The sequence below is a fragment of the Apium graveolens genome, chromosome 8 (genome assembly GCF_009905375.1).
Source record: "Apium graveolens cultivar Ventura chromosome 8, ASM990537v1, whole genome shotgun sequence".
In the NCBI taxonomy this organism is placed as follows: domain Eukaryota; kingdom Viridiplantae; phylum Streptophyta; class Magnoliopsida; order Apiales; family Apiaceae; genus Apium; species Apium graveolens.
In genome coordinates this window covers 231,892,219-231,917,210 of record NC_133654.1, presented here as the reverse complement: position 1 = coordinate 231,917,210, position 24,992 = coordinate 231,892,219, and the positions used below count along the sequence as shown (strand labels likewise).

General features: G+C 38.9%; 3 protein-coding genes across 3 annotated transcripts; all 3 read left to right on the top strand.

The window, feature by feature from the left end:
* The first annotated feature begins 2,482 nt into the window (after positions 1 to 2,482).
* Positions 2,483 to 3,067, top strand: LOC141680434 (secreted RxLR effector protein 161-like). The gene has a single exon (XM_074486663.1). It carries the CDS (start codon positions 2,483 to 2,485, stop codon positions 3,065 to 3,067), a length of 585 nt encoding a protein of 194 aa, XP_074342764.1.
* A 9,624-nt stretch (positions 3,068 to 12,691) lies between these two features.
* On the top strand, positions 12,692 to 13,435 carry LOC141680433 (uncharacterized). The gene has a single exon (XM_074486661.1). The coding sequence runs from the start codon at positions 12,692 to 12,694 to the stop codon at positions 13,433 to 13,435; it is 744 nt and encodes a 247-aa protein (XP_074342762.1).
* Positions 13,436 to 13,447: 12 nt separating this feature from the next.
* LOC141680432 (uncharacterized) lies at positions 13,448 to 13,975 on the top strand. The gene has a single exon (XM_074486660.1). It carries the CDS (start codon positions 13,448 to 13,450, stop codon positions 13,973 to 13,975), a length of 528 nt encoding a protein of 175 aa, XP_074342761.1.
* Positions 13,976 to 24,992: the final 11,017 nt, after the last annotated feature.

Sequence of the window (24,992 nt, the reverse complement as noted above, 5' to 3'; positions counted from 1 at the left end):
ATATCACTTGAATGATAAGTGAAGGTAGAGATACTTGCCTGGTATGGTCGATAACTTCTTACTATAACTCTGGCTTATAACTGCTGGCTATTGACTCCGTCTAACACTTGACTGCGCTCATTTCTACTCATTTCTATAAACAAAAGGACTATCTTAATTGACAAAACCAAACTCAATCGACGTAACTATACGTCTTGATGTCTACTTGATCGTTTATAACTAATCATGGCATTTTAAAACTGTAAATATATAGCATGCATATTACGTAACACGTAATCATGTTATTCATATAACACGTAATCACATATTTCATGTAGCACATAAGTCAGGTCGTCAAAATATAGGTCTCAGTGCATTTAGAATTGAAATATGGTCAATAATTGTGTTTATCGATCAAATATCGACTTGAAATGACTCACAAATCAAATGACCTTGTTATACAAAAGAAATTAGGACTCAAAAGTATTTTTGTTGGAAGCGGAATGTTTTTCTGAGTCTATACGCGTTCGTTTCGTATTAAACGGACGAACGGTTCATTTATTACGAATAAAATAAGAAATAAATAGAAATAAATCAATTAATAATAATATTAATTGATTTTTAAATACCAAAATATAAATTTTAAAATTTTATAAATAATTTTTAGGAATTATTTGAATTAATTATAAATAATTTACATTTTATTTAACTATTTATAAATAAATTAATTGATTAAATAATTTAATCAATTAATTAAATTCATAAATAATTAAATAAAATATAAATAATTAAATCAAATTGGATTTTTGAAAATAATAAAAGAAAATAATTTTTGGAATTTAAAATAATAATAAAATAAATTTTGAAATTATAATATATAATTTTTAAAATTAAAGAAATGATTTTTAGAAATATAAATGAATTTTGATTTATTTTAAAAATAAAAATCTGGAAAAACATTTCAGGAATTGGGGGTTAGGGTTTAAGAGGATCAAACCTGGGTTGGAATTAAACCAACCGGGTTGGGGGGAACAAAATCTGAGTCACTCAAGATTGTGGTCGGAGTTCTTATGAACCCAGAATCCGGCCACCAATTCCGACAACCGCAGAAGTTTCCGTCCACTCTCAACCAACCCCAAAATTGCTCCAAACAACTCGATTTTTGATGCTAATCGATCCTCAGACAACCCAGAAGTTCAACCCAGCCCATAGTATTATGGAACAAGTTCGAAATTATCGATTCCGGTCAGTTTCGAACCAATTTCCGGTGAACCAATCGGAAAGTCCGATTAACCTCAATAACAAATGAAATTCGCAGGTAAATGTCTCAAAACGATCCTGACAATAGTACAAACATGTTTCAATGAGTTCAAGCATCAAACAAACATCAAAACTTGGAAAAATTAAAATTAGAAAAACCAAAAATACTAGAATTCGACTTAACTATTTCGACGATCAAATAATTCGATTATGAAAACAACTCTAAAATTTATGGGGAAATTATCTGTAACATCTATAACAATCAACAACACCCAGAACTCAAGAATCGAATTCGGTTCTTAATTTTAAAAAAATGAAATTTCAAAATACTAAACCTCAGATCAAGATTCTGGTATGGATAGAAGGAGCTTCCCAAGAGCTTTAATTTGATACCAAGAACATTAATAACGGATCAACCAATCTCTGGATATCATGAGATGAAGATTGAACATTGGATTTCACCCCCAAAATCATGTTCTTGTTTTTTTCTATTTTCTGAAATTTTAATAAAAATAAATAAAATCTGCAGCTATTTATATTTACAGAAAATTATACCCCAAAATTAATTTAGGGTTTTTTATCCCCTAACTAAAATAATTAGGCCCAAAATTAATAATTATGGGGAATAATTTTAAAATTAATAAAATACAAAATTTATATCAAAATTCCCCAAAAATTGTGAATAACTCAAAAATGCAAAATACTGGGTATTTAAAATACGAATGATTCTATAAAAATTAAAACATGAATTTTGTGGGCTTTAACGTCCCGGTGGGATCCCGGTCCGTTGATTTTTGAAAAACCGAAACAATTCCTAAATTAACAGAATATCCTGAAAATATATAAAATACATTCAAATGCACATAAAACGAGATAAAACGAGTACCTCGATAAAACACAAATAAATACGAGTCCAGATTGTAGATCGATTCATATAAATGCAGTTTAAACACATATTACTTAATCGGATAAAAATATGGTCTTTGCGGGGCCACTGATATCAATTATAATACGTAATATCATAGCAATAATCATTTTAAACTCATAAAACACATTATATTTATTTATTTAACACAAAATATTCACATAATTTTCCCGGATATTACACGCTATTTATACACGAAAGGAAGGGACTGAGTTGTTACTGGTTGGTGTCTACGTGGATGATTTGATTATCACGGTCACTAGTACCTCAAGATCAGTCATTGTCAAATTCAAGAGGGAGATGAGTCGTAAATTCTAAATGACTAATCTTAGCAAGTTGTCTTATTATTTGGGTTTGGAGGTCGAACAACAAAATGGCTGTATCGAGATAAAACAGATGGCGTATGCGAAGAAAGTGTTGCAAAAAGCTGGTTTAAGCGAATGCAATGCTGCAAAATTTCCCATGGAGCTCAAGTTACAGATAGGTGCAGACAGAGATGGTGAAGCAGTAAATCCTACTCATTACAAGAGCCTGGTAGGAGTATTACGTTACTTGGTCTATACACGACCTGACATAGCCTATTCCGTAGGCATAGTAAGTAGTTTCATGGAGAGACCTACCGTGTTGCATTTAAATGCAACAAAGCAAATATGTCGATATGTGAAAGGCACTTTACACTACGATTTGGTTTACACAAAAGGTCGTGGCAGTTATTTGTTATCTGGATTTTCTGATAGTGACCTTGGAGGAAGTGTTGAGGATCGAAAGAGCACAGGTGGCATGGCATTCTACCTTGATGAAAGCTTGATTACTTGGGTCTCACAGAAGCAAAGATGTGTGGCCTTATCATCATGTCAAGCCGAGTTTATTGTTTCCACCACTGCAGCGTGTCAAGGCATATGACTTCAAAGAGTGCTAAGTCAGATTATGAATATAAAGGTGGGTCCAGTTGTTCTTTATATCGATAATAAATCAGCTACCGATCTCGCGAAAAATCCAGTCTTTCATGGTAGAAGAAAGCACATCGATGTGCGTTATCACTTAATAAGAGATTGTGTCGAGCAAGGCTTAATAGTGATCAAACACGTAAGTACAAGCGAACAACGAGCAGACATATTGACAAAGGCTTTGTCTGCTGCAAAATTCGAAAAGATGAGAAGCTTGCTTGGAGTCAGGAACCTGGAACATGTTTAGAATTATGGGGGAGCATGTTGGAGTTAATTTTAAACATGTTTTATTTAATTGTTTTTGTTTTATTTTGGTTTGAATAAATCAACGTGTACGTTGCAGTAGTCATAGATGGTTAGGAGTACGTGGAGATAAATTAGGATCATGTCTTGGTTTGTAGGAGTTTAAGTTGTTAGCTGCTCTCCTTTATTAAATCATGTAATGCTATACTTTATGTTAAGGAAAATCCCAGTTACTTTTCACGCATATATCACTATTCTGTTTCTTACTATATCAGTTTGTATCTTTCAGATGGTTATGGGTAATATGTGGCAAACCAAATATGGGTCAAAAATTTTGAGTATGAAGAGGGTTGTACCATGGTAGGTTTCTCTTTTATGGATGTTGGAGACATGTATCGGGTGCTAAGTAAATCATCATGGGTGTTTTCTGATTCTTGAGGAATGGCCAAAATCTGGTGAATATAGAGATGCAAAACTTGATAGAGTAAACTGTTGGGTTAGAATAATAGGTGTTCTGAGGAGGGATTTAAATATAAATAATGTGAATAAGTTAAGCAGTATGGCTGGTGAAGTGCTAGATATTAAGTAGAATAATGCACAATAGATTTGGTTAGATGGAGAAGTGCAAGTCCGGATAATATTTCCGCTTGGACAAAGCATTTTTCTGGGAAGATTCATGAATATTGATGGTGTAAAAATAGGATATAATTCAAGTTTGATAAATTTCCATATTTATTTTATCAGTGGGGAACTTGGGGGCATGATTATGAGACTTGTAAAAAAGAGAAAGTGATGGTAAAAAACATAAATGCTCATACATATGATATATATGGCCCCTATTTAAGGTGTGATAGTAAGTTTGAAAATTTCTTTGATCCTAAGATTCTCGTGAAGAAATAATTAAACATGGAAGTGATGTCCAGAGAAGGGGAAGATAGTCCAGGTGCAAATTTAGGTATTGGTAATGAAGAGCAAAAAATAAAAACTAGAAATTCGATGACCGAGAAAGGGATATGCAAGTGGAGGTCACCGGAAGAAATGAAGTGATTGGTGGGTGTCTCTCTCAAGAGTTGGTGGAGGTTTCTGGAAGAATCAGGGAAGAAGAAGAAGGTACAATATTACTCTCTGCTTTAGTGTCTGGTAGTATAAATAATAATATACCCCAACCAGGCCAAAATAAGGGTTTTTTTGAGATTTCACAAGGCATTGCAAGTGAACATGACGTGGAAACAAGTTGTTTAAAATTGCAAAAAGAAGAAAAAATAAATAATGAGTATATGTATAATATAGAGAAGACCGTGGGGAGTAAAAAAATAAATATCACATACAACAGTGATGAAAAAAGGAAAAAAGTTGAAAATTGGAATGAGAAAGAGGTTGTCAATGAGAGAGAACATAGAAGACGTATCACCTTTTAATTTTTAATTGGGAATAAATTGTAGTAAGATAAGCCAAGTAAAGGTTGTAAAGAAAGTAGGAAAAAAATATCAATTAAAAATCAAGCTAGAGCCGCGGCTAAATCTCAAATGGTTATTCAAACTTTGAAAAATAAACATGTAAGTCAAGCTAATGATAATGTTAATGTTGTTGCTGGAACTGGACAAAATTCAGATATGGAAATGTGTTTGTCTATGCCTAGTAATGAAAGTCATTCTTCTTGTGATATTAATATATCGGCAGTTTTAGCGAGGCAAGACCGACAGGAGCCATGAAAATCATAAGTTAGAATGTTCCGGGCATTGGGAACCCCTGTCCCCTGGACATTCAATGCCCATCGTTTCCATGTTTGTGATCATAATCAAGATATAATTTTCTTATTGAAACAAGATTAGTAAAAAATCAGGCATGCAAATTGGCTTTCAAACTGAAGTATGATAATTTTTGGGCTGTTGGTCGCGTTGAGTTAGGAGATGGTTTGCTTTTATTGTGGAAGGATAACATCGAAATTAAAGTGTTATCTTGGTCGATGGGTCATATTCATATAAGAGTGGCTTGAAATGGTTTCCTTCATTGGGAGTTAACCGAATTCTATGGCAATCTTGTTAGAAGTTTGCGAAACCACTCCTGGGATATTCTTAGAAAGCTTGGGGAAGAGATTAATAGCCTGTGGTTTTATATTGGTAATTTCAACGAGATAAGAAGAGAGGATGAAAATATAAGAGAAAGACAACCAAACTTGACTTCTATTAATAGATTTAGAGAAGTAACTGATGAATGTAAGTTGGTAAATTTTGGTCAGAATGTAAGTGAGATGACATGGAGGAATAAATATGTTAAGGAAAGACTTGATATAGCTTTATGTAACATGAAATGGTTGTATTATTTTCAAGATGCAAATGTTTCGGTTCTTGATTGGTGGTGTTCAGATCATCGACCGATTATGGTGGTTTATCAGGACCTAAATTCTACTCGCAAATGTGGTAAGGTGGCGAGAAGAACAAGATTTCGTTTTAAAGAAGTGTGGTGTAATGAAGGGGAGTGTAAAAAATATTTTTCATGAATACTGGGAAGATGATAGAGACACTTACTGTGCTCGAAGTCTTAAAACCCAAATTTGTTGATGTGGGAACCAATTGAAGTAGTGGAACAAGAAAAGAAAAGATGATTTTTTAAGAGCTATGTTTAATAAAAGAAAGGGCTTGCTAATTTATGTATTGTGAGAAATCCATCAGTTTGAAAAGAATCCAACTTTGGATGATCATATCTCATCCATCTCTTAGTCATTTTGAGTGATTCAAAGTGCCTCGGAAAGCTCTCTCAGAGGAGAACGCATTCCAAGTGTCACTCGTTGCGCGCACACAACATGCATCCACTCAAATTATTGGTCAAATTGACTTGACAAAGTGGGATTACATCCTACATTTTCCAACATATACATGTATACCTACATACATAACTAGGATTATAGCGGGAAAATATATTTATTTTGGAGGGAAATAACATGGATTTGATAGAGATGACGGGTTCTCATTCAACATATGTAGCATGCTGGTTTCCCGTTATCTAAATTTTTTGCTAATAAGTGTCTCCGTTGGAGAGGTGTTTTTTTACATATTAGGTATATTTTCAAATTTTTGGTTGCCAGCTGCATTTTATAGCTAATAGGTGCATCTCGTAGGAGATGCTCTTACGGCGGTAACAAATTTACTTTTCACAATAAAGGAGTGAATCATGTTCTCACCACCGTAAGTTTGATTCTCTCTCGCTCTCTCTTCTACACAGACACACATGTATGTATTGAAAATGAAATATTAATGTCTAACCACTGCAGGACCTTAACCTATGCCGTTGTCTCTGCGAGTGCGCTCTTGATTGGTTCTACATAATTCAGGAACGTATATATCTTTGTCTCTTATCTTTTTTAGCTTGTATTACATGCATACTTTTAATAACTTTGTTATTGTTATTGTTATCAAGTTCTAATCATTTAAGACTACATTAATATACACAGTATAAATTGTACGAGTACGTGAATATGGTCAGCTTTTGTAAAATGAATATTGATGCTGAGAAGACTCAGACACATAACTTGCATATCATTTTCAAAGCCTACTCTCCGGATGATAAGACTACTCAAACCTTTGAAACAATAATACTTTTAAGAGTTCGCTGAATCATACAGATAGTATTTACATATGTGGGGAATGACCACCTAACAGTAGAAAATTTCTTTGACTTTCCTACTGTTATGCCCAAAAATTGGTATAAACAATATTCAGGTTTTAGATTTATAAAATAGGAAAAATTGAAGAAGGGATGCCTAAAATTGAAGAACAGATAAGATTATCTTTCCATAAAAGGAATGAGGGTGCGCCCTATGTATAAGCAGGACGCACCTCATGATGAGAATGGTTGATGGATGGTTGCAGTTGTCCATGCATGGGAGGCGCGCCCTCGAACATAGTGAGGAGGCGCACCCAATTATTGAAGAAAGGGTGAGGAATTCCTTGATTGAATTATTTCCCATGGTGAGCCTTAGGGCGCGCCCTATGAATAAGTAGAGAAAGTTTTGGGAAGACTTCAACATGATTACTTGGCCAGGTTTTTGGAAGATTCATGGGAGATGGAGATTATTATTCCTAACCTATTTGTTGCAGGTACTCTATTGAATAACTCCTTCCTGTAGCACATCTATAGGAAAGGCGGTGTCCGTGGTCAGAGACCTCCAGGGGTATGCCTGATGATTGAAGACCTCCTCCTATAGTCAATGGGTGTCCTCATTGGGGATGTGGGGTGAAATCTGGTGTGTGCTTTGGGAACTCTATCTCTGTAGTCAACGGGTGTCCTCGTTGGGAGAATTTGGAGTATCATACACTTTGCACCCAAAAGCTTGGGATCACTTGTCCTGTAATCTGATAGGGGCTCCTTATCGGGGGACAAGGATGCGCCCAACATTTGGGGTGAACCACGGCTATACCTGCATTCACGGACTAGAGAAATAGCTGGTAGCGGAGGGTTATCCTTGGCCAGGGAGATGCCTTATCCGTGAAGTCTCGAAGTCGCGGACGAACCTTGGGCCTTTGTGGTTGGGCCTCATCGGCGGACTTTCCTAAAGCTAGTAGAAGACGGTTTCCAGTGGGTTTCCTACTGGGCCTCGGGATAAGAAATCTAAGCCCGTTAGGTTTCTTGTTCCCCAAGAACTACGTTGGCTTGATCCCGTATAAATAGGGGTACGTAGGCAAATTGTAAGGGGTTAGAAGCGAGAGCGCAAAAGAGCCCCCACTAATCCTAAGCAATCTCAGCAACCAATAACCACCACCAAACACTGTTCATCTTTTCCGACGAATACTGTTCATCGGATCCACCGATTACTGTTCACGATTCCGACGAAGAACCGCCATCACAGATCTTGTTTCCGGCTACGAACCTCAGACTTTGTTGCTCCCAAATTCCTCCGTCAACAAATTGGCGCTAGAAGGAAGGGCTAATCAAGATCTACATCTAGGAGGAAGGATGTCTCAATATCGTGATGGAAGTTTTTATGATGGAAGCTCTGAGGAAGAATCTGATCACGGCTATGAACATGAACCTTATGTTCCACCGATGACTGATCGCCCCACTCCGGACGTTGGGGGACAGCCGCCTGTGCTCATCAACAACGCTGACTTGCTGGAACAACTGTATCGCATGGGCGATGCTTTGAACGACTTTGATTCAAGGTTGAGCATCGTGGAGCGGCGCAAGACCAGAAGGGGCCTTCATCGCAGCCATGCTACTCATGCACCCGGAAAAGCACCTATGACTGATAAAGATGCCTCATCCGGCCACGGCCATACAAGAGGAGGGCGTATGCCGATAACCCCGTGACGTCTGGACTATTCCAATGATACATCTCCAATTATCGAGCTGGTGGAAGAAGATGTTGATGGTCGGGAAATCCTGCGGACGGATAATCGGGGGGCTGCCCATCCGCACCGGTCTAGACGTAGTCTTGAGGAATGCCGACAGGCGGAGTCCATGCCGGAGAATCGGCAACGAGGCTTCGTAGCTTTAAAAGATCGTTTGGGGATGCGCTTAGGCGATGATGATTTAAGAATGTTGTTGCTTGAATGGAAAAAAGAAGCTGATCGTGGAGATGTGACACCCCATGATACAACGCCTGTGCCCCTGAATTCCCATGGAAATCAGGAGCGGCACCGCGATCATGAGAGAGCTCCTCCCCGCAGATCACTGGATCGATATGATCGAGGATATGGAAGCGACCGATGGAGAAGGCCCCAATGGAGGGGAAGAGGCGGAGGCTGAGGTAGGTACTTAGATAGGTATCATTGTGACAATTATCGTGGCCACATTGATGCCCACTGGTATAATCGAGCAGACAGCGATAACTATGTTGAATATGATGATCATAGAGATTTGGAAAATTATGATTGCGGGACGGCTTGAGGCCGCGGTCGAGGTCAAGGAGTAAATCAGGGGGGAGATCAAGGCCGAAACCCTGAAGTGATTGTGATACCGGAAGATGCCCAGGACACGAACCAGCAGCAAGCCCCCACAACCCCAAGATCCGTAGCCTCAAATGCAAACTATCCCAGGTGTGGGGACCTTCAATGTGGGAGATCTGAAAAGGCTACTTAACCATTTGGAAGGCCGAGTGACGGCCACAGCTGAAATCTCTTCCCCGTTCTCGGCGGCTGTAAGAGAGGCATAGTTGTCGGCTGGATATCGCAACACAACTAGCGATCTCCGTTTCCACGGGAGCTCAGACCCCATGGAATTTCTGGTCCGATTCAATATAGAGATGGATGTATATCAAGTCCCAGACTTAGCTCGATGTCGGCTCCTGGCAGCAAATTTTAGAGAAAAAGCCCAATAATGGTTTCAAAAGCTGGGGCCGGGAGTAATCACTTCTTGGGATCAAATGAAAGCTATTTTCTTGACCAAGTTCCAAGTGGTTGTGAGATATGCTCCCTCTGTTACGACCCTCGCCAACGTCAAGCAAAGGGAGGATGAAAGCTTGACGTTGTACTTTAAGAGGTTCAATGCAGAATCCATCAGCGTAAGGGGAGCTTCAGACGAAGCCTTAAAAGAGCTTTCTAATTGCAGGGCTAAGGGTTGGTTCAGACTTCTGGAAACACTTGCAAGGAAAAGATCCAGCTACTCTAGCGTACGTCTTTGCTTTGGCAGAATCGTTCAAAGCCATAGAGCAATCTTTGGCAGAAGTACAACCAGCTGCGCACGCAAGTCAGAGAAACAAAGCAAGAAAGAGAGACAGGTCTCCAAGCCCAAGGTACAGAAGGAGTAGTCGAAGACCGAACCGGGTGAATACTACGACCACGAGAAGGGAATGGAGTCCTCCCTCAAACTATGATTATAGAATGAGCCGGTACACACCCTTGGCCGCGTCAATTGAGCACATCTTTGAGGTAAACAAAAATAGAGGGCTGTTTAGAAAACCCGAGGCTCTATCATCCTGGCAAAGTAGAGATAAGAAAAAGTATTACGAATACCACGAGTCGTCCGGGCATAACACAGATGAATGCCGCCAACTAAAGAATTAGATCGAAGCACTTAATAAAGAAGGATACCTTGGTGAATGGGTAGTTAAGGAAGTAAGGAAGCACAAGGATGACAAAGCAAAGGAAGAAGAAAGGCGAGCCCCGCGGGGGTCGAACAATGAAACTCTGGAGGAAAACAAATTTGTTAGGGATGGCATCATCCGAACAATCTACGGGGGAGATCCTAGGATGGAATGCAGCAACCGAGCTTTGGCAAGATATGCTAGGGAAGCCCGGTTCAGACCTCTCACGGACATTCATAGAGTGAAAACTCGACCGCCCAAAGTATTTAAGGACGAGTCCATGGATATTACCTTCAGACAAGCGGATGCCTGATGGGTGCATCACCCCCACAATGATGCGCTGGTTATTTCTATCCAGATTGGAACCAAAAACATCCATAGGGCCTTCGTGGACAATGGAAGCTCGGCAAACATCCTCTACTACAACACCTTTAAGAAGATGGGGCTACCTGATCGGGATATGTCAGGGGAAGATTCGTGGGTCTATGGCTTCTCTGGCGCGGGAGTTAGAGTTATGGGATCAATTCGGTTGCCATGTACTTTGGGGGAAAGCCCGTTGTCCGTGATAAAGATGCTCGAGTTCAAGGTCCTAAATCAGGAGTCGTCCCACAATGTGCTGTTGGGACGACCTTTTCTTTGGGAGATGAGGGTTATTACTTCAATCCACCACCTTACCATCAAGTTTCCAATGCCAAATGGTATGGGGAGTATAAAGGGCTCTCAGTATGATTCTCAGGAGTGCTACAGGCAAGCTATGAGAGGCTTTAGAAAAGACTCCCACACCGAAGATGTATCAGATGATGATCGAGAAAAGAGCATTGAGCAACCGATTGAGGAGATCCGAGTCCATTATTATATCGAGCAAGAAGACGAGCGCCCCTCTGAACTTCCTCCGGCAACGTTGTTCTTGGAAGACACAATCAGAATTGAAATGTTGGAAGAAGAGGGGGCCTCAAACACCATAGTCCAAGCAGATTTCAATGGGGAATGACTAGAAGAAAGTTTTGACGTCTTGCAAAGCCTCGAACAGGATGAGCATAAGGTAGATGCCCCTCTCCCAGAAGGAGCGCCCTTGCCCGCGAAAAATATCAAGGAAGTTGATGCCCCTGTGATGCAGGGAGCGCCTTCTAAAGAAGTCGATGCTCCTCCTAAAGGGGATGTGCCTTCTCTGCAGGACAATGAAAATCATGATTCACCCGACCTGGATCCCCGGATACCAATGCCAACGGAGAAGATGGGGCCAGCAGAAGATACAATTGAAATCCCTGTCGATGAAAGAGATCCAAGTAAAGTATTGAGAATTGGATCTCAGTTGGCACCAAGGTTAAAAGAGGATCTTTCGGGTATTTCTCTTAGCAAACCTTGATATATTTGCATGGAACCATTCTGACATGGCAGGAATCGACCCAGAGGTAATGTGCCACCGTTTGAATATTGATCCCAAGCATAAAGGGGTTTGACAAAAGCGCAGGGCCGTAAGCGGAGAGAGGGCTATAGCCTTAGCAGAAGAAGTAGATAGGCTCTTGGACGTTGGACTAATGCGGGAGTCCTTCTACCCAGATTGGCTAGCCAAACCGGTGTTGTTAAAAAAACCTAACGGTAAATGGAGAACATGTGTGGATTTCACCGATCTGAACAAAGCGTGCCCAAAGGATAGCTTTCCCTTGCCAATAATTGATCAGTTGGTCGACGACACGGCAGGACATGCCTTGCTCAACTTCATAGATGCATACTCCGGGTATAATCAAATTCCCATATATGGGCCTGACCAAGAGCACACCTCATTTATCACCGATAAAGGACTCTATTGCTATATTGGAATGCCATTTGGCTTGATCAACGCAGGAGCTACCTATCAAAGATTGGTAAATAAAATGTTCAAGAGGCAGATTAAAAAGACAATGGAAGTATACGTAGATGACATGCTTGTAAAGTCTAAGAAGGCGGCGGATCACATCGCAGACTTAGCAGAGATGTTCCATATTCTGAGAAAATATAGAATGAAGCTGAACCCTCAGAAGTGTGTATTCGGTATCGAGTCGGGAAATTTTTTGGGATTCATGGTTAACCACCAAGGAATTGAGGCCAACCCGACAAAAATCAGGGCTCTGTTGGACATGAAATCTCCCACCGACGTTAAGCAAGTGCAGAGCCTGACATGAAGGATTGCAGCCCTAAATTGATTTGTCTCAAAATCATCGGATAGGTGCAAATAATTCTTCAAAGCAATCAAAAGAATGGGGAAGGATTTTGTGTGGACCCCAGATTGTGAAGAGGCTTTTCTTGAGAATCAAAGAGCAGTTGGGAAATCCTCCAATGTTGGCCAAGCCGGAAGACGGAGAGACGTTGATTCTTTACTTGGCGGTATCTGAATACTCTGTTAGCGCGGTGTTGGTGAAGGAGGAAGCAAGCCACCAGTGGTCCGTGTACTATATGAGTAAAAGGTTGCTGGATGCGGAAACCAAATATACCAGCATGGAAAAACTGGTGTACGCTCTTATTCTTATAGCACGAAAGTTAAGACCATATTTTCAGGCTCACCGAATAGAAGTTCGTACTGCTTATCCGCTCCGGCATATTCTACACAAACCTGAATCGTCGGGAAGAATGTTAAAATGGGCAGTAGAGCTAGGACAATTCAATTTGGAATATTGTCCTTGCACGACAATCAAGGGACAGGCGTTGGTTGATTTCATACTTGAGTTTGATTCTGAAGTAGATGACAATGCCATAGTGTTGGCGGAACCTTCCTCGCGAGGAAATTCTCCTGGTGGTAAAAGGGAGGAACTCCCATACCCTTGGTGGATCTTACATGTCGATGGGGCCGTAAATAACAGTGGATCAGGTGCCGGGATTGTCTTGGTCACTCCGGAGGGGCACCGTTTGATGAGTGCTATCCATTTCAAATTTTATGTCACTAACAATGACGTTGAGTATGAAGCTTTAATCAACGGTCTGAAATTAGCTCTGGAGGTGGGGGTTATGAATCTGATAGTTCGGAGTGACCCTGAATTAGTTGTGAACCAAGTCAACGGAGGTTTCCAGGCCCTGGGACCATGAACGGAGTTATACATGAGATGTGTGCAGCGCCTAATGGAAAGATTTGGAAATGCCAGGCTAGAAAGTGTTCCGCGAGAAGAAAATAGTAATGCGGATGTTTTGGCCAAGATGGGATCACAGATGAACAGCGTCCAACTTGGACAAATCCCTTTGGGAATCCAGGAAATCCCGAGTATTCTAGAGGTAGAGGTGTTCCAGATACAAGAAATTCCGCGAGAAAGCTGGATGACCCCCATTCATAACTATATTCAAATAGGAGTTGTACCAGAAGACAAACTACAGGCTCGACGCCTTCGATACCAGGCTGCCAAGTATGTTGAATATGATGGGGTTTTATACAAGAGAGGATTTAACCAGCCACTGTTACGCTGTGTGGATATAGAAGAGGGAAATTATATTCTCGGGGAGGTGCACAAAGAGATTTGTGGAAATCACTCGGGGGGTGGTTCATTGCCATTGAAAGTCCTCAGACAAGGATATTACAGGCCAACTATGAAAGAAGATGCCTTCAATTTTGTCTGGGCTTGTGATCGTTGTTAGCGATTCGCCAACTATTCCAACGCCCCGGTATCTACCATTACCTCATTGGCAAGTCCTTGGCCTTTTGTCATGCGGGGAATCGATCTCATTGGAGAGTTTCCCAAAGCAAAGGGGGGGGGTGAAATACACCGTGGTGGCCGTAGATTACTTTACCAAATGGGCAGAAGTTATGCCACTGGCCACGATCACAGCAAAGAAGATAAGGGACTTTGTCTTCAATTCTATAGTATGCCGGTTCGGTATCCCATACAAACTCATCTCGGACAATGGGAAGCAGTTTGATAGTAAAGAGCTGTAAGGCATATGTCATAGCCTATTTGTATATTCGAGGATTTAACTCAACTCAAATAAGAATGTAATAAGTAAATAGTGGATCTACCATCAAAGAGATCTCCCCAAGTAACATCTGTCAGAGGATTTAGAAACAAGGTTCATCTACAGACTTGAGGAGTTAATTCACTGGAAGAAGCTCAAGAAATTGATCAAGCCTCAGTGATGCAAATCAAGATTGTGGATTTAATCAAGTGACAGAGATCTCGTTAGGGTATCATTAATTATAAGGATTTAATCTGAAGAAAATCAATTATCAAAGTCAAGACATGAAGAAACGTCACGGAAGTTAGTCACTCATGAACCAGACAGTACATCGAGTGTCAACATTGAAGTGGTGGAATTGATTCATAATTCTCAGTGATTTTCAGAAGATTTTCAGAAGAATGGTTGTTGCTCAGGATTAGTATTAATTCTCTATTAATTAATTAAGTCATATAATTTAATTAAGAAAATAAATTATATCTGCAAAGATTAATTTATTTATTAATTGAATTAATTGATTAATTAATTCAGAATTAATATTAAGAATTTTCAGAAATTTAATTGGATTAAAAACAGTCTTAAATCAGCAAGACAATTGAAAATGAACTAGCATGATAATCTGGATTGTCATGCCAAGTCATTTCAATAGTCATACCGAAAGTTCTACTGGGAAGGAGATTGTCTTGCTAGTTCAACTGATTGTCATACCGAAAGTCATTGTAGTTCAATCAGATTATCTTGCTAGTACAATCAATAGTCCTACCGATTGTCTTGCTGAGCTCAGGATTGTCTTGCCAGTTCAATGAGAGTCTGTTGATTGATTTAAAAAGAACAGAAGCAATATACATTCATCATCATCCAATACACAGAACACAAGTCAAAAAACAAGAACTCAACAGAAAAGAGAAGCAAAATATTTCATCCTTCATCTGCAAACTTCAAGATCATAATTTCTAGTTTATAAAGTTAAATCCAATCAACTAGAAATCATTCTCTTGTTCTTGTGTAACTATCTAGCGGATCAAAATCCCTAGAACTTAATCTCAAATTACATTTAGCATTTGAATCTTTTTATTGCAAAAATAGATAAAGTTCATGTCGAATTTATTCTAGATTTGTGATAATTAATTTGACATTAATTCCTTGTAATCGATACAGTTGTTGTAACACCTTTCAAGTTTAATAATATTTTTATTTAACTTGAATTTTATTTCAATTTTTTATTCCGCACTAAATTCGATTATTCGATATTGTTTGTATTCAACCCCCCTTCTACAAACACATTGGGACCTAACAATTGGTATCAAAGCCTTCTGGTTAACGAACAAATCAAGATCCTAGAATTTTGTGATTTTTTAACTCCTTAAATTTTTATTTATTCAAAAATTCATAATGACTTCACAAAAAGTTGGAACCGTTAAAATTCCACTATTTGATAAAGAAAATTATATCATGTGGAAGAAGAAGATGCTATTATTTTTACTAGTTGCAAATCCCAAATATCTGAACTTGTTAAAGAAGGGTCTAAAAACTCCGATGGTTATTGAACCAGAGGTGATAGTAGATGATGTTGTGATTACCAAAGCTAGAACCTATCCAAAAGAGCCCGAAGATTTTACTCCTGCTGAAAAGGAAGAAGCCTCCTTGGATGCCAGCCTTCAATTAATATTAATTGATTCCCTTGATCCCTTGATGAACAGACATGTGATGAACTGTAAAAATTCCAAACACATGTAGGAAACTATTGAGGTGATTAATGAAGGCACAGAGGAAGTTAGGGAGAACAAGTTGAAGATCCTAACCTCTGAGTATGAACATTTTAAATCAAATCCAGGAGAAGGAATTACTGAAGTGTTTGAGAGGTACAATGCGTTGATCAACAACCTGAACATAAATGGAAAATATTATTCAATCAGGAGGTTAACAAAAAGTTCCTTTTAACACTGCCAACTCATCTTGAACATAGAATCACTGCCATTAGAGAAGCTAGAGATCTGAGTGAGATTTCTTTGGATAGACTCTATGGTGTGTTAAAAACCTATGAGTTGGAGCAGATTCAGCAAAAGGAAGTCTACGGGAAAGATAGAATGGTCATCACATCTACTGCTCTTGTAGCTGAAGGTCAACAACAACAACAATCTCAACAGTTAGAGAGAATGGTACAGTATTCCAAGGCTGAGGAAAATGTATTAGTAGCAGAATATGATCCTCCTACTACAAATCAATCCAGTGATGATTTTTATTCCTTGGAAGAGCTGGAGCAATTGGAAGATGAGTCAATGGCCCAAATTGTCAAGAGATTCTCCAATGTCAAATTCAAGAGAAATCCCAAGTTCAAATACAAGTCCAACTACAACAAATTCCAGAAAGGTGGATCTTCATCCTCTAACACCAGCAGTGGTGGATACAAAACAGGGATGGTTGATCGGAGCACCATTAGATGCTATAACTGTAATGAGTTGGGACACTTTGCCACAGAATGTAGGAAGCCAAAGCAAGTAAGGAAGAACTCGTATGATTCAAATCAGAAGAGTAACTCTGAAAGGGCTTATCTGGAAAAGGGAAGAAGCTGGGATGATACTGATAGTGAAGATGAAGAAGGGAATCTTGCTCTTATGGCTATTGATGGAAAAGCTTCATCATCAAGAAAAGAGGTAAAATATACTGATGCTGAATTAGTTTATCATCTAGGAGGTAACTTAGATTGTTCTCATCGTGATAATGAACTGTTAAGTTTACAGATCAAAGACCTTGAGAAAGAGGTCAATGAATTAAGACTTGTGTACATTAATCAAGACAAGTTAAAAGAACAAGTATCTTTTCTAGAGAATAGAGTTGACTGTTATAGAAAACTCGAAATTATTCTCAAAGACAAGATCACCGGTCTTGAGACTAAGGTTAGAGCCTACTTCAATTCTTGTTCGAAGGCTAAAGAGTTCTACAGTAAGCAAGCTGTTAATCAAACATCTAGAATAGGTTATTTACAATGTTGCTATTAGAGAATTAGGCATAAACTCCCCTCCTCATGTCTGTGCTAAAGGGAGGGAAGTACCACATGTGCTTAAGGGTGTTGATGAACCCCTCTATAAAGCATCAATTACTGAACCATTTGATGTGACCTCTTATGTTATTCAAGAAGAAATATGTGCTGAAGATCATGCTAATGAGAAGGTTGTTTCCGAATCAAGTGTGTCGAAAGTTCCAGTCAAAGTTGTGAAAGCAACTGAGACTAACTCAAACATACATGAGTTGGATAACAAAAATGCCATGTCTACCATGCATAAATTGCTTGCTGTTAATCACTCTCATTAAACATGTGGTGTTGCTAATTATATGTCTTATGCTTTTAATTTGATGTATGCTTATTTTAATGGTAAGCATGTTTCTAGTGATAAGACTACTCATCGTCAGCATGTGAATAATAAGAAGCATGATAGGTCTAAGACTGCTAGTCCTTCTAAGGCTAGAAAGGAGACATTTGTGCCTAGGCCTAAACAGAAATTTGTTAAGGCTGTTTACAAGGTCAAATGTTCAGTCATTGAGAAAGTTGAGACCATTAAAATTAAAAATATTGTTTTGTCTGAAAAAGGACAATTCTACAAGTATGCCGGGCCCAACCAAGTTTGGGTTCCGAAAAAGGTCTAATCCATTTGTAAGTGCAGGGCATTAAACAGGTGGAACCGGTAGTGTGGATTCTTGACAGTGGATCATCAAGACATATGACCAGAGATAGAGCCCTGCTATCAAATATGGTTGAGAAAGCTGGCCCCCTGGTTACCTTTGGAGATAACAGCAAAGGTTTATCTGAGGGATATGGCTGTTTGCAAGCTGGGAATGTTATCATTGTAAATTTGTATATTGTACTAGGTTATTATCAAGAAGCAGTATCTAACATATAGCACCAGTGACGAGACTTGAGAATATTACGACATATCAGGCACCTGATGCACATTACACTTGGAATTGGACTCTAGTAAGATGTGTACAAGTGTACTCCTGGTTGGTGAGTCAAAAGACGAAGTCAATGCACCACAGTTCATGGACTTTACAGTTGCAGATCTATTGGACTATGCAATCTCTTCTTCACAATCTCACTTCAGGTTGGTATGAACTAGTGTACTACTCAAGCAATCATCAAGGACATGGTATGGCACTCTAACTGAAGTTATAATTTAATATGAACTAGTAGAGTCATCATATTTATAACTCTCTTATCACTAGGCACAAACATATTGTTTTATATGTGCAGTAAGTGTTAGGAGAAAATCAAACTTCTTTATACATTAGTGATCTCTTATTTCATGTAAAATCCTTTGAAATCACTATTTTACATCATTTCTCTCAAAAGATTAAATGTATAATTTTCATTCATTATAGATCTTAAGTACATTTTATCTCTCTATTGCCATATGTTCTGTGATACAGTTTCAGTCTCCAATGACTTTCTTTCATTGACAGTCATGAGGTTGAAAACCCACAATTTCTATCCCAGACTGTAAAGACAAACACAGAAACAGAACCAACCAACACTATCTTACCACTAAATGTAGTATGAATGAGCGTGAGGGAGATAGTGCCTTAGTGCACCACATAAGGAAGGTTCTGTAGTCAACCCAGTAGCTTTGTCTCCTACATAGATGAGTGGTATTTAAACCGAGACAACTGCTAGCCCCCATACATCTTCTCAAAAAGATGTAATGGCTGAAAAGGCACAAAAATAGTTACTAGATTCATTCTCTCAACAGGGTGCGTCTATTGAAATTTGCCTATCGGTCAGGGTATCCGTTGTATTGTCACCACCTAAAATATAAACAATTCTTGATGCACAAGGAAAGGTCACACACACAAAGGATGAGTTGACGGAAACAAGAGTTTCGACCATTTTAAGGTCAGATTCGATTGTTCAAGGTTCGTTAATGGACCAATTGCCTTTACAGGTGTTAGGAGAGGATACTGATCCAAAAGCCATATGTCAGTGGTCAGTGTCTACCTCCCCAGGCTTAAATCTCCTGGATACATCTGCGGATAGTGGATCTGACATAGGCGCAGATCGGCAACTTGTTGACAATGATTCAGATATTACCTGATAAGTCACAAGGAAATGTCTTCACAGACATTAGAAGGGAACTTTGATCTTTATGTTAAATTCGTTGGATCATTGTTTACCTTCCCAGAATTCAAATATGGAACCCTAAAAGGGAAACTAGCAACTTGTAGATTATGACTCAGATTCATCTGACGAGTTTAACAAGGATGGGGATTTGCGAACTCTCATTGCACCACATGTGACCTCCTTAAGGATGGCTAAGGTGATTTTCCTTGCAGGTACAGCTGGATTATGGAGCTATGAGAGAAGAGTGATACACTTGTGAGAATGAGTGTAAACACGAGTGGAGAGAAGAGTGAAACACATGTGAGGTACACTAAACAGAATCACACACTCACAGTGAGGAAGAAAGAGAAACTACTTGTTATTTCTTTTCCAACCAAATGAAATATGAGAACTCCTTCAGACAACGGCATACATTCCTTTTCTAAGGGGGAGATAAAAGCTTTAGTAATAGTTTGGAGGATTCCTCAACTAAGGGGGAGAAATAGCAGGGAGGAAGAAAAAGATCCTACATATGTACACTACACCATACCATTATTGTTTGTAACTACGGATCCTATTGTACGGGAGAGGTGGTAAGCACAAGGTGATTTCCTAGTAAGAAGCTGTTTTCCAAAAGGGGAGTACCATTGATTTTTATCTGCGGATCCTATTGTACGGGAGATGTGGTAAACGAAGGTGATCTTCTTTAAACAGTTGATTCTCATAAGGGGAGAAGCAAGAGAGATATACGCTTCTCAACAGGAAATGTGGTTGTACAAAAGAAGATGAAACTACTTGAAGATATGTTCAGTCTAGAGGAACATCTATTTGGAATCTGGATAATGTTAAATCTAGTCCAGAACTTTTCTGGTATTTACTTTGCATTTCTGTTTATATCTTTTTCTTATTTGTTAGTTGAGTTATCCTCTAGGTATTTATGTGTTATTGTCTAACAAATAAATAGGGGGAGATTGTAAGGCATATGTCATAGCCTATTTGTATATTCGAGGATTTAACTCAACTCAAATAAGAATGTAATAAGTAAATAGTGGATCTACCGTCAAAGAGATCTCCCCAAGTAACATCTGTCAGAGGATTCAGAAACAAGGTTCATCTACAGACTTGAGGAGTTAATTCACTGGAAGAAGCTCAAGAAATTGATCAAGCCTCAGTGATGCAAATCAAGATTGTGGATTTAATCAAGTGACAGAGATCTCGTCATGGTATCATTAATTATAAGGATTTAATCTGAAGAAAATCAATTATCAAATTCAAGACATGAAGAAACGTCAGGGAAGTTAGTCACTCATGAACCAGACAGTACATCGAGTGTCAACATTGAAGTGGTGGAATTGATTCATAATTTTCAGTGATTTTCAGAAGATTTTCAGAAGAATGGTTGCTGCTCAGGATTAGTATTAATTCTCTATTAATTAATTAAGTCATATAATTTAATTAAGAAAATAAATTATATCTGCAAAGATTAATTTATTTATTAATTGAATTAATTGATTAATTAATTCAGAATTAATATTAAGAATTTTCAGAAGTTTAATTGGATTAAAAACAGTCTTAAATCAGCAAGACAATTGAAAATGAACTAGCATGACAATCTGGATTGTCATGCCAAGTCATTTCAATAGTCATACCGAAAGTTTTACTGGGAAGGAGATTGTCTTGCTAGTTCAACTGATTGTCATACCGAAAGTCATTGTAGTTCAATCAGATTGTCTTGCTAGTACAATCAATAGTCCTACCGATTGTCTTGCTGAGCTCAGGATTGTCTTGCCAGTTCAATGAGAGTCTGTTGATTGATTTAAAAAGAACAGAAGCAACATACATTCATCATCATCCAATACACAGAACACAAGTCAAAAAACAAGAACTCAGCTGAAAAGAGAAGTAAAATATTTCATCCTTCATCTGCAAACTTCAAGATCATAATTTCTAGTTTGTAAAGTTAAATCAAATCAACTAGAAATCATTCTCTTGTTCTTGTGTAACTATCTAGCGGATCAAATTCCCTAGAACTTAATCTCAAATTGCGTTTAGCATTTGAATCTTTTTATTACAAAAATAGAAAAAAGTTCATGTCGAATTTATTCTAGATTTGTGATAATTAATTTGAGATTAATTCCTTGTAATCGATACAGTTGTTGTAACACCTTTCAAGTTTAATAATATTTTTATTTAACTTGAATTTTGTTTCAATTTTTTATTCCGCACTAAATTCGATTTTTCGGTATTGTTTGTATTCAATCCCCCCTTCTACAAACACATTGGGGCCTAACAAGAGCTAAGGAAGCTTTGTGAAGACTTGAACATCAAAAAGGATTTTGTCGCAGTGTATCACCCATAAAGCAATGGTCAGACAGAAGCTATAAACAAAATCATAAAACACACTTTGAAGGAAAAGCTGGAAGAAAAGAATGGAGACTGGCCAGAATAAATGCCCATGGTCCTTTGGTCTTACAACACAACTCCCAGATCGACTACAGGAGAAACCCCATTTCTGCTGACTTATGGGTATGAGGCCATGGTTCCCGTGGAGGTAGGAGTCGGATCCCTCCGAAGAGACTTGTTTGTCGAGGAAGATGCAGAAGTTAACCAGAGGCTCCACTTGGATTTGTTAGATGAAGCCCGAACAAACTCTCAATTAAAGCTTGTTACATATCAGTAGAGAATCGCAAGGTATTTTAATAAAAATGTAAAATCCGTGTCATTCAAGGTTGGGGATCTTGTGTTGCGAAAGGTTATGCCTAACACCAAGATAGCTCAGCACGGGGTGCTTGGAGCTAATTGGGAGGGACCGTACAAGGTCAAAGCTATACTCTGCAAGGGAACCTATCGCTTGGAAGATCTGGATAGAAAACCTATTCCTCGAGCATGGAATGTGGAGCATTTACGGAAGTATTATCAGTAGGGTGTGGCTTTGTTCCATGATTAAATCCTATGTAATAGCCTAGTAGCAAATAAATTCCTCCTAGCCTAGGGGGGAAGTACATATGAATATGAACCTTGGAACTAGCAGAAGGAAGAAAAATTTCAAATAATTTCCCCACAGAGCATTGTAGCCATGGGACTGGTGTAATTTGTACACTAGAGCGCATTATCAATAAAAGAAATAAGTTACTTCAAATTGCTTTATATGCTTGGAATGTAAAAATGTCATTTGGAAAAAATTTGAAGCGCGCCCTATCATAAAGCGCCAAATTGAGGAATTACTAATCCATAATCAGAGTACCATGGTACGCGTCCATAACAGGGCGCGCCTATATAAAAAATATATATTAAATAGCAGATTAATAACGCAGAAACAAAAGTGTACGACTGGTCGAATAAATTAAGGAAAAGTCTTTCAGAATAAGGCGCGCCATTGGTTTTAGATAAATTACTACAAAAGAATCACTGATAAGAAAGGGGTACTTGGCACTTCCATGTTAAAAAGTAATAGGGCGCACCCTCATTTCAAAATGTTTTGCTAAAAGAATTCTATAGATCCTAATGATATAGGGACAATTTTAGACCTTGAAAAAGGTAAGTACCCATGATATACATTCTCTAAATACTAAAGGACGCGCCCATAAAAAGTTTACCTTATGTTCTAAATATGATGAAGGCGCGCCATTATGGAAGGATGTTGCTCATGTTTCTGTATGACGCAAGTGCGTGATGGTTTGAAAGGGAATCATAACAGAAAATAATATAAAATTAAGGCGCACCCTATATGGTTGATGCACCTTAACAGGCTTTTATATGCACGCAACAAAAGATGGAATCGGGTAAACCCATATGATATGTTATAATGCAAAAATTAAAGAGTAGCAAAATATAAGTCGTACAACTTTGCACAGCATCAAAAGAGGGCTGGCTCCTCAGAAGTATTTGAAAGTTAGGTATGAATACAAATTAAAACATAAATCAGGGCACGCCCTGAGATTCGTCTGATGGGGGAATGGTTTGAAGAGGAATAGTAGGATCAGCTTCAGGCGCGTCCTTGGAGATTTCCTCTCTTGGCGCGCCCTCATCTTCTTCCTCTAACCCAAGCTCTACTCTCCTCGCCTTGATCTCTACAGCATGCTCCTTCTTGAACTTCACCATCTCAGCAACCGTTTCTTCCCCAAATTTCTCAAAAGTATAATCAGGGTCATTGGCCACAAAATCAATCCTATAGAAGTGGAAACTGTTAGCAAATGCTTCATCAGTCATTTCCCTCTTCTCATCAGGCCACCCCATTTTTTGCTGCTCCTCAAGATACTCAATCCTCAAGTTGGCTCATCCAAGCTCAGTATAGAGAGAGGTAGCCTTTTTATTGGCAATCTCCAGTTGGGAAGTGAGATTAGCCACCACATCCTTGAGGAAGGAGATCTCAGAGTCTTTGGCTTTGATGTCTTTGATATGCAGAAAATCTTTGTCTTTAAGGGTGTTCTTCAAGATGTTATTGTCGTCGTGCAGCCTCTCGAGGTGCGCCTTCTCTTCAAGAAGCTTGTCCACCACTCGGGTGGAGTGGATGAACAGTTGGCAGGATGCTTTGATGGAAGCACGGGTGGCCTCTTCCAAGTCCATGGCTTGTCACTGTTCCACTTCTTCATCTGAAACATGGAGGGAACCCATGGGGCCAAGGGAATTCAAAGCGGCGGATGAGCCTGAAGGCGCGCCCTCTGTTCTGGGCCTTTTAGGCGCGCTCTATTTCTTCGTTAGATCAATTATGGGCCTTTTCGAGACAGGAGTAGTTTGGGGAATGGGAGTAGGAGTAGGGATGGATGCCTGCGTTGTAGGAGCATCTCTCTTTGGTTTGGTCTTAGGTTTGTCACCAGGGCGCACCCCGAATGACTTGGGAATTCTTGGAGGGGCCATTTCTGCATAAAACATAGAACATGTTAGTTAAACTTGACAATCAGGTGTGCTGAACAAAGCAGTAAATAAAGGTAATTGATAAAGATAGCATTGATAAAGATGTATAAAGTGTTAAGCCTCGAGTAAAAAGGCGCGCCCTAAGTAACAGAAAGTTTGTCTAACAATATTAACAGGAATTTCTATCAATAATCTAGTATGCCAATACAAAAGCTAACAGGAAGGAAGCCAGGACGCCCCAATTATGGAAGGCGCACCTTTAGACTTTGTAATGATTTAACCTAAAGGGGATTGGTCTTGAAAAGAGCTGTCTTCTGCCTCATCTTCTTCTTCTTCAACCTCTTCTTCACTATCTAGGTCAATGACACGAGAAACAGGGACACCTTTCCTAAATTTTACGAATTTACACTTCGTTCCTACTTGGTCAGAAAGGATTCCGACTCGCATTAAATTGGTCCTAGTAACTAAAGTCTTCAAGTTCCACCTTTCAGCAGCCACTCTGAGAAGGGCTTCAGCTCGCCTTTTAGGCTCTCCCTTAAGTGGTTTGGCCACTGGTCTGTCTGAAAAGAATAAGGTTGTGAAAAAAAAAAGAGGAAAATAGAAATAATACAAGGAAAAGAGAATAAAAGGGCGCGCCCTTACTTGGTGACATGTTGAATCTTATTCTTAGTCTTGGAACATCATACAAGTAAAAGAAGTTTTCCTTCTAGCCTTTTTCATGGCTGAGCTTGCCAGAGGGGAAACCTTTCTTATTAT

Coding starts and splice junctions, on each gene's coding strand:
- LOC141680434 (XM_074486663.1), top strand. CDS start 2,483: ATGACTAATCTTAGCAAGTTGTCTTATTATTTGGGTTTGGAGGTCGAA.
- LOC141680433 (XM_074486661.1), top strand. CDS start 12,692: ATGTTGGCCAAGCCGGAAGACGGAGAGACGTTGATTCTTTACTTGGCG.
- LOC141680432 (XM_074486660.1), top strand. CDS start 13,448: ATGAGATGTGTGCAGCGCCTAATGGAAAGATTTGGAAATGCCAGGCTA.